The sequence below is a fragment of the Juglans microcarpa x Juglans regia genome, chromosome 1S, assembly GCF_004785595.1.
Source record: "Juglans microcarpa x Juglans regia isolate MS1-56 chromosome 1S, Jm3101_v1.0, whole genome shotgun sequence".
Taxonomy (NCBI): Eukaryota; Viridiplantae; Streptophyta; class Magnoliopsida; order Fagales; family Juglandaceae; genus Juglans; species Juglans microcarpa x Juglans regia.
In genome coordinates, this window is record NC_054595.1 from 19,754,484 (window position 1) to 19,767,499 (window position 13,016).

Below are 13,016 nucleotides of genomic sequence, written 5' to 3' on the forward strand. Positions count from 1 at the left end.
TATTTAGAAGTTTAAGAAAGTTGTAATAATTAATTAATAATTAGTCGAAAGGATTGAAAATTTAAAATTAAAAAATATTTTATATTTAAGTTATGTTTGAGAATGAAATTTTATGATAAGACGAGAAAATCTCTCTCAACTCCTCTAAGTTTCCAAACAAAGACTTCGAGTATAGAAATGAAAGAGCTCAAAACTTCTAGGACCATCTTAGAATTTCATATTATAGTTTTGTTATTATTTAATTAGTTGTTGAGATAATTAAAAAAAGAGAGTATATATGTTTTTGGGTAGAATTAAAAAATCTTTGTAACCAATAAAAACTGAAATCAGTATAATAAATGCTTGATTAAAGGCAATCGTTAAACGAATCTTCGTCAAATGGTAAATAAATGAAGTTTCACATCTATTTGACTATTTCTTCTCTGACCGATTTTAATGCAATTTTCACACACTTTCGTCGATCTTCGGCCTGTTATGAGCGCTCTCTCTCTCTGCACAGACAAAGAACGTTACATTCTATCACCCTGAAACCATCCGACAATGGCAGACTCCCCACAAAGAAGCGTGTGGGACAGCGTGATAGTGCTGACCAGGGAGGCCCAAGAAAAGGGTAGCGATCCTCTTCTCTGGGCAATGCAGTTGTCCTCCTACTTGAACTCTGCTGAAGCGTCTGTGTCTCTGCCCTCTGTAGAGCTGTCGGATGTGTTGGTCTCCTACATTTGCTGGGACAACAACGTTCCCATCATGTGGAAGTTCCTAGACAAGGCCCTCGTGCTCAACATCGTGCCGCCCATGCTCGTTCTTGCTCTGCTTTCCATCAGGTCTGTAGGTTTTTTCTTTTCTTTCCTTCTGTTCCCTTTTGCTGACATAAAGTTTATAATCCTATGTTAAAAGGAACGACCTTAATGTTTGATAGATTTTCAGAACGGCCATCAAAATGCTAAGATTTCCTTGCTTCAGCCACACGGCTAGTAGTTTTCTTTTCTCACTTATGTCTGTCAATAAAATAGAAGGACCCACATGCACGCAATCAAAACGGTAGAGCAAGAGACGTTTGACGGTGGATTTCGGCCATTACAGCTGAACCACTTGAAAAAAAAAAAAAATTTGCTCTCTTTTTTCTTCCTTGCTTATCAGTACTCCATCTGCATGATTTGAAAAGCTTTTGCATCGAAACCTTGTCCTTTATTTCTCTTCGATTTCTTACGTTTCCCAGTGGATTGCGTAGTTTCATGTCAAAGTACTGGTGGTCATCCATTTACAGGGTTATTCCAAGTCGACGTTTCCAGCCAGCAGCGTATAGGCTTTTCATGGAGCTCCTCAAGAAACACGCTTTTACGTCTCTTAAATCTCAATTACATGCAACGAATTATCAAAGGTATGTTTTTGGTTCTTGTTTTGTATATCGTGCGATATACTATTAGTTTGTATGGTATATGGCTTTAATTTATATAACTTGTTATGAATGTGTTTCACTGCCATCACCTCACAGTCACCTGCAACCAAATTGTAGAGAGCATGGGGTCTGCGGGAACGCCTCCAATGCCTAAGTCAGTAATTTGTGGATAATAATAACAATAACAATAATTTGATCCCCTTGCTTACCTGAGTTTTGCTTTTATATAGAGCTCCGTGATCTGTATTTGTTCCCGCGTGGATAGTGGTTATTCTTTATTCAAATTCAAATTTAGAATTGAGGATTCATCTCTTAGCAAATTCGAATAATAATCTCTTTTATCTTTTACCATTGACTGGATAGCTATCCCATCGGTATTTAGTTTATCCAGTCGTTATTGGCCATGGGCTGGTTTCATAAGTACTGGGCTGGGATCCTCGGTTATGATGTGGACTTTAGTCGTTACTAAGGGCCCAGGACTAACCGGGTGGGATATCCTCTCCATGACTATTCTGAAGGTAGGAAAGCACAAAACACCAACAACCATTTTCCATGCAAAGAAAGAATTTTCGTTCGAGTTCTGCTAATGATATTTCTTCACATTTTCTTCCTTCTTACCCTTTTTGTATGCATCCATCCCGTGTATTGGATTGCGCATTTTGCACCTTTTAATGAAATTTCTATGACTTATAAAAGCGAAATACTCAAAGTTTTGGACCGTACAATCCAGATGATCTCCCACATCCAAGGCCCTATATATTTTGGCTAGAATAACACTGTATAATGGCCTTTTTTCATGTGCTTGATCATTAGCTTCGTGAGCATGCAGCTAGCTCTAGTTGTCATATCTACACTGGTTTTGTAAACAGCTAGCTAGCTCCGATTGGCACCTCATAAAGCTGAATCGAACATTTTGAAGGGAAATAGAACGTATCTTCCAAATGAGAATTGAAGAGAAGCAGAAACGATAATAGGTACTGGCATGGATCATATCAAAATTTACCAAACAGAGCCTGGATTGCACTTTACACCTGAGGACCGTGTATTGTGCTCAACCATCTATAAGATCATCTCATTGGAACCTACTTTCTTCTAGCTTTCATATGATAATTCAGCATTAATCACAATTTTCAGTCACGTATACAAATCCTAATATCATTTAGAGTTTGATCTAGAGTGTTCTTTGTGCAGGGTTATGCAATCAATAGATAATGTTCTTCGGCTTTCACAGATATTTGGTCTACAAACAAGCGAAGCTGGAGCTATTGTGGTGGAATTTATCTTTTCAATTGTGTGGCAGTTGCTTGATGCATCATTAGATGATGAAGGGTTGCTAGAACTTACCTCAGAAAAGAAATTTAAATGGGAAGATACTCCTCAAGACATGGAAGTAGGTGCTCATGATAGCAATGATGAGAAGCAGACTGAACATCTTGAGAGAGTGCAGAAATTTAATACTGTGATGGCTATTGAGCTAATTGGGCAATTTCTGAAAAACAAAGTAACTTCCGAGATTCTTTACTTGGCACGCCAAAATATGTAAGTGCTTTCTACTCTTAGTAATTGCTTTTCCATCATCAATTACTGTTTTGCTATTTCGTGTTAGTGATGAAAGCACACTAAAATGTGACCAATTTAGTATTAATTAGTGAATCTCTCTTGGATTTCTGTATCTTCATTTACAGAGTTTTTTCCTGGTCATTTATGTCGACTGCATGTATTTGGCTTTGCCATTTTACCTCATTAATTAAGGGTGTCACAACTCATTTTTTCCCCCATTCCATCCTATCTCAAAATCCCATGGTTTGGTTTAATCCTGTAGTCTGACCCCATATATGTAATATTGAGAGTGATTTCTTGAGTGAAGTGTTTTTCGCTTTGAATAACAAGAAGAAGACAAAACCCCAATTTTATTGATGCCCTCACTTATGGCGGAGGAATACCGTGGAACCCATCAGTCACCTTGGCTTAGAAAAGACAACAAAGTGTAAAGTGAACTAAGATAAAAAATAATAAAACTAAAGCCCTTAAGCATGAAATATACATTGTTATAAAATCATAACCTGTTACTTACAACCTAATAAGTAATACCTGCAATCATATCCTATCAAGTCTTAAGAAACCCATTATCTCCTTTGTGGCCAGTTTAAAATCTGCCGTATTCCCCTTAGCTCCTTCTTTGGCAAGAAAATCAGCAATTTAGTTTCTCTCTCTAAATGTATATCCTTTGCAAATTCATAATTTTTCTCCCAAACCTCTTGAATTGACCAGTGTACCTCACCCTTACCCATTCCACCAATTGCTCAACAGTTGGGAATCTATATCAACCACAATATTAATTTACTGCAGCATAATGCAAATTTGCAGGCTATCAAGCAATACCTTAGGCCTCGTTTGTTTTCGTAAATGAGATGAGATGAGTTGAGATTAAAGTTAAAAAGTTGAATAAAATATTATTAGAATATATTTTTAATATTATTTTTGTTTTGAGATTTGAAAAAATTGAATTGTTTATTTTATTTTGTATCGAAATTTGAGAAAATTGTAATGATGAGATGAGATAAGATGGAGTTAAAAAGTTTCTTGAAAACAAACGAGACTTTCTCAGGCAGGTGTTAGAGCTGCAACCATAATAGGCCATAAAACTTCTAGAATCCTGAACAACTCCACCACCACATTCTCCGGGATTTCCCAAACTACACTCCTCAACAAAACCCGATGGTGAGAAACCCAATCGTAGAGTCAGTCAATATCATCATTTAGTTCTATGGAGGCATAGATTTTGTCACAGATTCAGGTTCCAAGGAAAGCCCATATTCTTTCACAAAGAAAAATGCTCACACTAGGGATACTTGGGGAATAAGATGAGATGAGAAATCTGTGAATAATAGTGAAAAAATTTTGAGTTATGATGTTTTATAGGATTTTGGAAAACGAGAGAAAGTTAAATAAAAATAATATAAAGTTAAAATATTGTTCAAATTTTATTTTTGTTTTGAGATTGAAAATTTGAATTATTTTTTAGATTTTGTTTTGAAGTTTGGAAAATTTATAATGATTAAATGAAAAAGTTAAAAATTTGAAATTAAAAAATGTTTTTGTTTGAATAATATTTGGGAAGGAAATGAGATGAAATAGATGGGATGAGATAGTTATACCATCTTCTAAACAAGATCTTACACCATCACATCGTACCAATGATTTTTAAGCCGTATAATAGCATCTTCACCCCATAACTTGAGCTGGTGAGTCCATTGGGTAGAGACCAGAGTAAAAGAAAATTAAAGCCTGGTCACAAGTAGATTTCTGATAAAAAGTTCCAAAATTTTTCAACATACCTCAGCAAAAGTTTTCATCATTAATCCATGCTTTTTAAATCTAAAAAAATCTATTTTTCTAAAAAACTTTTCATCTAATCATTTGCTTATATTTTAATGAAAATGACAAAAATAAAATAAAACAACTTTTACAAAAGAGTAAAGTTATTACAGTTGTAGAGTGTGCAAGCGTCGTACAGTTGCTTTGAAAAAGAGTGGGATCCACTATTAAATAATTATTTTTTTTTTATGTGGGTCCCGTATTTATTCACTTTTTTTAAAGTGATTGTGCGCCATTTGCGTACTCACGACTGCAACTATCATTTTTCAAAAAATAAAAAAAAAAAACTTTAAAAAACTTATATTCAAACAAATTTTAAAATCCATCTACACACTTTTGCCCAAGATACCAACTCAATAAAAATCATATCCTAACAATTCTTCATTCAAAAAATTCTCAGAACTTTCACAAAACTCCCCCTAAAACTACTCTCTAAACTTGTCTGATAAATTCTCCACAAATTACTATTTCAAAACATGCATGTTTTCTGCATGAGCTTGTCTTGCATGCTTGTCCTTTTGCTTTAACATTCACTACCACTTTGCTAGGTCTGCACATTGGGAAGGTTTTACCCAACGGTTCCTGCTGCTTGGTGCAAACTCATCCGCATTGAGGAATACGAAAGTTATAACTCCTGAGGAACTTCTGAAGTTGACTTCAAATACTCAAATGGCCTCTCTAGATTGCAAATTAAAGTCAAGACGAAAGTTCCATGACACCCTGACTATGGGACCTCTGCCTTCTTCTGCTGGTCTGTGCAATGAGGCCTGTCGATCTGCACTGTGGCTTCCTCTTGATTTTTTTCTAGAAGATGCTGTGGAAACAACAGATCTCATTACCAGAAGTGCAATTGAATCTATCACTGGTAAAAGATACATTCTTCTAAAGAAACTTATTCTTGGTATCTATGAGAATATTGACATGCCATTTTGTGCAGTTCTCGTCAAGGTCTCTCGAGCCACAAATTACACCACCTGGCACGACACCTTTTTGGGCCTGTGGATTGCAGCCCTTCGTGTTGTTCAAAGGGTTAGAAGTTGTTTCTCTGCACTCAATTTTCTTGCCTATGATTTTATTCCCACTAATTCTCTGGAACGAAAAAGGATGATGCTTTCTTGAAGGCTTCATTTTTGGAGCTCCATGCAACTTATGATGTTCATGGGGCTTCAAAGGGTACTTCAATAATTTTTGTTGTTAAGACCAACACTGAAATAATTTCTTTAATAGTTATAAATAATAGTAACAATAATAGGTATAACTTCATATACTAGACATATTGACTCTTGGGGAAGAAGTTCATGCTTGGTTGTTTGAGTTTGCTATTGGTTTGAATTAAACTCTATTACTTTCACACTGTCAAAGTTTCTTTTCTGAATAATTTAAGTGGAGCACCTGAGTCGGCGAACAGAGTTTTATCATCGCATTTTAATGGGTGCTGTATAGTTTTATTTTTGTGTGCTACAATGATTTCTAGTTTTCATTTTAATTTTTCATTGTTTCTTAGGACAGGGATCCCATTGAGGCCCCTAGGCCTCGTCTAGATCCTCGTTTATGCTTGTTACTGTCTATTACAACTCTAGTGGTTGCCGATCTTATCGAGGAAGATGAAAGTGCACTTCGTGATGAAACACAATATGGCTCCTCTAATCAATGGAAAGAGAAACGAGTTCCAGGAAAGTGTCGCCATGGTTTGGTCTCCAGCTTACAAATGCTGGGAGATTTCCAGGGCTTGCTTATTCCACCTCAGTCCACTGTTTATGCAGCAAATCAGGCTGCTGCAAAAGCGATGTTCTTTATTTCAGGCGTTGATGTCGGAAATGCAAACTCAGAATGCGTCCTTATGAAAGATATGCCTACTAATTGTTGTAAGTAAGAAGATCATCATCCGTCATCTATGATTTTAATGAAAGCTTTCTGTAGGGTAAAGTTCACACTAGCATGGTATTGTGATGGTTGTGGTCTAGGGGCATAGTATTAACTCACTGAGTGTGCCTCTTGAAAGTAATCTATCTAAAAAGCCTTCTGAAAGATATAATTCCACTTCTCTTGCTTTATTATATTCTTGTATGATGTCCTTGATGGGTGTGGTGATTTGATGAAACACACTTCCAAGGAACAAAGGAGAAAGGAAAGACAGTTGAGCTTTTCTTTGAAGTCGTACCCCGTCACATTAGAAGCAAGAGTGAGAAAATGTGATTCTCTCAAGTTACTTGTTTACGCTAAAACAAGACAAAGTTATGAATTAGAAGTTGACTTCCAGGCAAGCTTGTGGTTCATCATTCAGTGGTGGGGGTGTTCACAGAAAAGAAGACCTCACCCAACGTGTGGCATAGTATTATGGAGTCTTCAGTTAGGCTGATCAGTAATATCAACTGCAGAAGAATGAGTTTTGAATGTTGGTTTTAAGAATGAGTGATTGTTCTTCTCCGACCCTCATTGCCCAACCTTAGAAAAGACAGTTGATGTATTCTGAACAGGGTTATGTGTTAGACAGAAAACAGCTGATTGCTTGGTATCCTCAGACCAAAAATAGAAGTCTAATCTATTTTGGCTTGAACCTAGTTCTCTACTCTACTTTTCCTCTGGGACCTATGTCTGTGTTTGTATATATTGGTAATGCTCACTAGTCTAAGTTATGCAGTGTATTTTAATAGCCTCTAATTTCAGTTGTGTCCTTGTTTTTAGCTGGAAACATGCGCCATCTAATAGTTGAAGCTTGTATAGCTAGAAATCTACTGGACACATCAGCATATTTCTGGCCCGGATACGTGAACGGAAACATCAGTGAAAAACCTCGTGGTTTGTCTTCTGAAGTGCCTGGTTGGACATCATTCATGCAGGGGGCATCACTTACTCAAGTAATGATAAGTGCATTGGTTTCAAGTCCTGCTTCAAGGTATACCCACGCTTATTCTTTAGTTCAACTCAACTAAATTCAAATAAACTAAAGTCTTTACCATGAATAATTGCAATTATTTTTAGATTATTAGGTTATTGTTTGATTCACTATTTATATCAACTTAAACGTTTGGGACAAGTTATATTTTAATATGAAATCAGAATAGGTGATCCAGTTGGAAGCTTGCCTCCACTCTACCTCTCATTAAAACAGTCAAAAGATTACAAGTTGAGCCCACTTGTGGAGGGAGAAGGCCACTTGTGAGAGCAAGTATTAGAATTGTAGTTAAGAGATTGAATTCACCATTGTCTATCTGTTTAACATTTTGGGACAAATGATGATGTAACATTAGATTCATGAGCCCTTTATCCAACTAATTTCTATCGACTGCACGAAAGTAGAGAATGCCCCAATATTTCTATTTCTACCCAATTCAATTCTCAAAAGATTTGACAAAATCTTTCGCTGGCTGTCAACTAACTACAACTCTTTTCCTTTATCTGTGTTTAGAACTGGCTGGTTAAAATCTCACCTAGAGGGGTTTAGTATTTGAGGGCACTCCAAGAAATGAACTTGGAGCTCTTTCACTGGCTGTCAACCTACTGCAATTCTCTCCTTTATCTAGGGTTAGACCAACTGTTTGAAATTTCACTCAGCTGGTTTTAGTATTAAGGGCATATCAAGAAATGAACTTGCCACCTCTAACACCCAAAGCAAGAATTATACCACTTGACTCGTTTGCCATTTCTTGGCAAGTGACAATTAGAATGACCCTATCAGAATTAGTTTGATTCTTGCTACTTGTTTTTCTATGGTATCAATGTTATTTGATTCTGGAATCTTATTTTTCCAGCAAAGCTGCCCAAAGGTCAGGAGCATAGGGTTATCTGAAAAAGCCAATTTTTATGTAACATTTGGGCCCAAAAAAGTGGCCACTCACTTGTTTGGTTTTGAACATGTGAAACAAACTGAAAAGGATGAAAGTTGGAAAATCTTATTGCTTTGAGAATATGGGATCATGGTCCTCTAAATTCTCGATGATAAGTTCATGGTAGAATTCATAAAATCCCAAACATAAAACTTATTGTAATAAAATGAATTAAAGAAATATTAGTTATTCTTTATATGTGCTAAATCTTAACATGACAAAATCTAAACCATTTAACTAAAAGTAAACGGTTAGGATTTTAAGAACACCATGGATATAGCATAAAAAGTCTAGAAGATCCTAATCCTAGGATAGAACACCATGGTTGTTCCATCGGTATGAATGCATAATTACCACATTGCCTAGTTTCTCCAACTATGGCCTGGTCTTCAGTTACACGATTTTCTTTCCTGAAGCCAGGTATATCGAATGCTCTTTTTAGTAGATCTATCCAGGGTAAAGGAACTGAATTTAAGTTCATGGATTTGGTGGAAGATTAGAGGAGCTCGAAAAAATATTCGAGATAGCTGTCAATGGATCGAATGAAGAGAAGATATCAGTTGCGATGATTCTTTGTGGGGCCTCTCTAATTTGGGGTTGGAATATACAGGTACCTTTACAATCACATTAAGCAAGTACATTTAGGTCCTACAACTTGTTGGTTCTTCTTGATTATTCCGTTCTGTTTTCTTTATTAATTCTTGCTTTTTTTCACTGGATTACAAACGACTCTTATTATAAATAGGTGGTACATTCCATGCAGGAACACACTGCTGCTTTCATTATTAAATTATTGACTCCTCCAGCTCCTGCAGATTACTCAGGGAGTGACAGCCATTTGATAGGTTATGCTCCATTGCTGAATGTACTTATTGTTGGCATATCATCCTTCGACCGTCTTCAGATTTTCTCACAACATGGCTTGGTAAATTTTGCTTCCTTCTGACCAAGGCATCTCCATAAGATGAATAAGAATAGAAATTATTATTAGTTCAGCAGATATCCTATGGAATGGAGATTAGTTTTAGTAACAGACGTCTTACTTATTGAAAAAAATAGATTTCATAATTATGATTACTGCGTAATTTACATTACAAATATTCTTTCTATGCAGAAGACTAGCATGAATGCTTAAATTGGCTAAGAAGATGCTTTGAAATGTGCAATGAGTATGAATGGCTGCCCCAATATTATGTCATGACTTGTAGATGCTTTAGGGGTTGCAAAAGAATATAGATGAAACAAGTGATATGAGACATGATGTTTCATGCATTAACGTGATTCTAGTCTTTTGGTGAAGCAGAATGATGGCAAGTTGTTCTTGCAGTTGATTGATGTTCTGTTTTGTTCCATTTCGGTAAAACAAGCATCTTTAAAGTACCAAGGAGAGCATTGTTGTAAATTTGAATGGGTTGCATGCATCGAGGAATGAATTCCGTTGACTACAGATCCCATTGAACTCTAACCAGCAGCGCTATTAAATAAGAGAATGGAAGTGTTAAGAACTAATGTTACTATTTTGCCTTTCCACTTCCATTGACAGGTTCCACAACTCGCGTGTTCACTGATGACAATCTGCGAGGTCTTTGGGTCATGTGTGCCTGATGTGGTGTGGCCTGCTGTAAAAGGAAAAAGAATCACTGCCCACGACGTGTTTTCAAATGCGTTTATTCTTTTTCTAAGGTTGTGGAGGTTTAATCGTCCTCCTATTGAACATCGAGCAGGCGATACTTATCCAGTTCAATCCCCACTAACTCCTGACTACCTCCTACTGATACGTAATTCTCACCTGGGATCTCCTGAAAATGTCCACTGGGTTCAAAGTAAAAGGAGACTGTCAGCAGTTGCAAATTCAGCGACTGCAGACCCCATATTTCTCAAGTCATTTCCAAAACTAGAAGTTTGGTTCTTGCAGCATCATGCATGCATAGTTTCAACCCTCTCCGAGCTTGTTCAAGGGACCCCTGTTCATCAGATTGTTGATAAGCTTCTTAAAATTATGTTCAGAAATACTTACGAAGGAAGCCAGTCTCGGAATTCTGTTACTTCTGAGAGTAGTGGTTTCTCTGGACCTAAAAATGAAGATACCTTTCCGAGACTTAACGATCCTGCATGGAATATACTGGAAGCCATTCCTTTTGTTGCCGAGGCTTCTTTAAAAGCTTGTTCTCATGGAAAAATTTCTCCCCGTGAACTAGCTACAGGTCAGTGTGGCATCCTTGCCTGATCTGTTGGTGTTTTCAGTATTTTGTATACATCAACGAGTTGGATGATTTTAGCATGAATCAAATACATACTGTTATAACCTGTATATATGGATGTTCAGGGCTTAGAATTTTATGTGATTGTCTCCCTGCATCTTTGGCATCCATTACGAGCTACTTATCAGCTGAAGTAACCAGGGGCGTTTGGAAATCAGTTTCTATGAATGGAACTGATTGGCCCAGCCCTGATGCAAATCTGTCTAATTTTGTGGAAGGGATGAAGAAAATTGTAGCATTTGCTGGTCTTGATGTCCCAAGCGTTACCTCAGGTTCATTTTACCATTATATACTTTTACATGTGTGTTTGTGCGCATCTGGCCCAAAGACAGCAATTGTCCACATTGGGCCCTCCTACTTTCAATTGAACTTCGCCACCTTGAATCATTTATGTCCTTTTGATCCTAGAATGTTCTACATGAGTGCTGTGCATGTATAAGCAAGGAAAAGAAATTGAAAAAGAAAAATATTTTCTGGCCTAATTAGTAGTATTTAACAAGATTTGGTTCTGGTTGATGGCATCCAAGTCCTAAGCAACATTCAATGCTTTGTGCTCATTTCAAAACCAATTAATTGTTTAAAATCTATGGTGATATGGCCTTGACTTTGGCCTCAAACTTTACCAATCAGAATTCATTTTGTGAATGATAGCATAGCAATTGTATTGGTCTTAACGGTTCTCCTTTAGTTATAATAGAAACTGGCTTTTCAATATTCTGACTGTCCTGCAATTCTCACAGCTGGAAGCTCTACGTCTACCCTTCCACTGCCCCTGGCTGCTCTGGTAACCCTTACCTTAACCTATAAAGTTGGTGACCATCATCTCCTTTTGGCTGGCCCAGCCCTGGAGTCCCTTTCTTCAGGTTGCCCATGGCCTTGCATGCCAATTGTAGCTTCTCTGTGGACACAAAAGGCAAAACGTTGGCATGACTTCTTTGTAATCCGTGCATCTCGTACTGTCATTCTCCAAAACCCCAATTATGTAGTTAAACTTCTCGAAAGCTGCTTCACTGCCACACTTGTCTTAAATGCCTCCTCTGTTTCAAGCGAGGGAGGTGTTGGGGTCCTTCTTGGCGATGGAATTAATCCCCAATTCTGTGGATGGTCTCCTTGGATTATCTTTCTACTGGTCCGTCAAGAGATCAGAGAAACTATCTTAATTACAGAGAAGATTGTTTCTCTATTGATGCATTCTGTGAAAACAATAGCATTTAGTGGACTTCCTAGAGAGAGATTAGAGAAGTTGAAGACGACCAAGAATACAATGAGATCAGGACAGGTTTCACTTGCTGCGGCATTGACAAGGGTGAAACTTGTGGCTTCAGTTGGTGCTTCTTTGTCGTGGTTATGTGGAGGCATAGGCCTGATTCAGTCATTGTTTAGAGAAGTTCTGCCTTCTTGGTTTGTGTCTGCTCACAGTTCAGAGTTGGAAGGTAGGTCAGAAGGGATGATTGAAATACTAAGGGGATCTGCTCTGGCATACCTTGCATTCACATGTGGCGCTTTTGTTTGGGGTATTGACTCAACATCAATGGTACCAAACTGGCGTCGAAGAATCCTTGGGAGCCACATGGAATTCATAGCAAGAGCACTTGATGGGAAGATGTCGCTTGGTTGTGATAGGGCAACTTGGCGTGCCTATGTTTTGCAGTTTTTGAGCCTGATGATGAATTCCGCACCAACTTGGGTGCTGGAGACAGATGTAGATGTCTTAAAGAGATTAAGTAGGGGTTTGATGCAGTGGAACGAGGGAGAGCTTGCTCTAGCTTTGCTTGGTATTGGTGGTTTTGCTACCATGGGTGCGGTTGCTGAGCTGATAATTGAAAAAGAGTCTTAAGTCCTTTCTTTTTTTATGCCTGTTTTTCTTCCCTCTTTCATCTAAACTGTTTTAAAAGGTATTCGTATAGTAAAGAATACAGTTTACATGCAGACAAGTTGTACGGTAATAAGCATAATTGTGAATGTTCTGAATAATGTTGAGATGGAAATTTTCATGGGGTATGGGATAGATCTTCCTTGAAAAAATGCCCAATATACTTGGAGCAAAAGGTCTTAAACCGTTAATTGTTGATTGAAAGTGTAACCTGTACCTGATTCTGTTACATTGTAACTATGATCTGTAGAAAGAACTCTGCCTATTTGTTTGTGTTCGAA

The 13,016-nt window shown here is 37.4% G+C and overlaps 1 protein-coding gene across 1 annotated transcript; it reads left to right on the forward strand.

Annotated features, from left to right (window-relative positions):
• Nucleotides 1–411: 411 nt before the first annotated feature.
• Nucleotides 412–12,850, forward strand: LOC121246785 (mediator of RNA polymerase II transcription subunit 33A-like). Its single transcript, XM_041145068.1, has 12 exons — nt 412–821; nt 1,265–1,378; nt 2,588–2,935; nt 5,323–5,639; nt 5,712–5,803; nt 6,279–6,639; nt 7,460–7,670; nt 9,097–9,211; nt 9,365–9,526; nt 10,145–10,805; nt 10,928–11,134; nt 11,603–12,850. Exons 1-12 carry the CDS (start codon nt 541–543, stop codon nt 12,697–12,699), a joined length of 3,966 nt encoding a protein of 1,321 aa, XP_041001002.1. The 5' UTR covers nt 412–540; the 3' UTR covers nt 12,700–12,850.
• The last annotated feature ends 166 nt before the right edge of the window (nt 12,851–13,016 follow it).

Excerpts from the sequence above, each read along its gene's own strand:
- LOC121246785 (XM_041145068.1), top strand. The coding sequence starts at position 541 with ATGGCAGACTCCCCACAAAGAAGCGTGTGGGACAGCGTGATAGTGCTG. Across the intron at positions 1,379-2,587 it reads CATGCAACGAATTATCAAAG|GGTTATGCAATCAATAGATA; the intron begins GTATGTTTTTGG and ends TTCTTTGTGCAG. Across the intron at positions 9,212-9,364 it reads TTTGGGGTTGGAATATACAG|GAACACACTGCTGCTTTCAT; the intron begins GTACCTTTACAA and ends CATTCCATGCAG.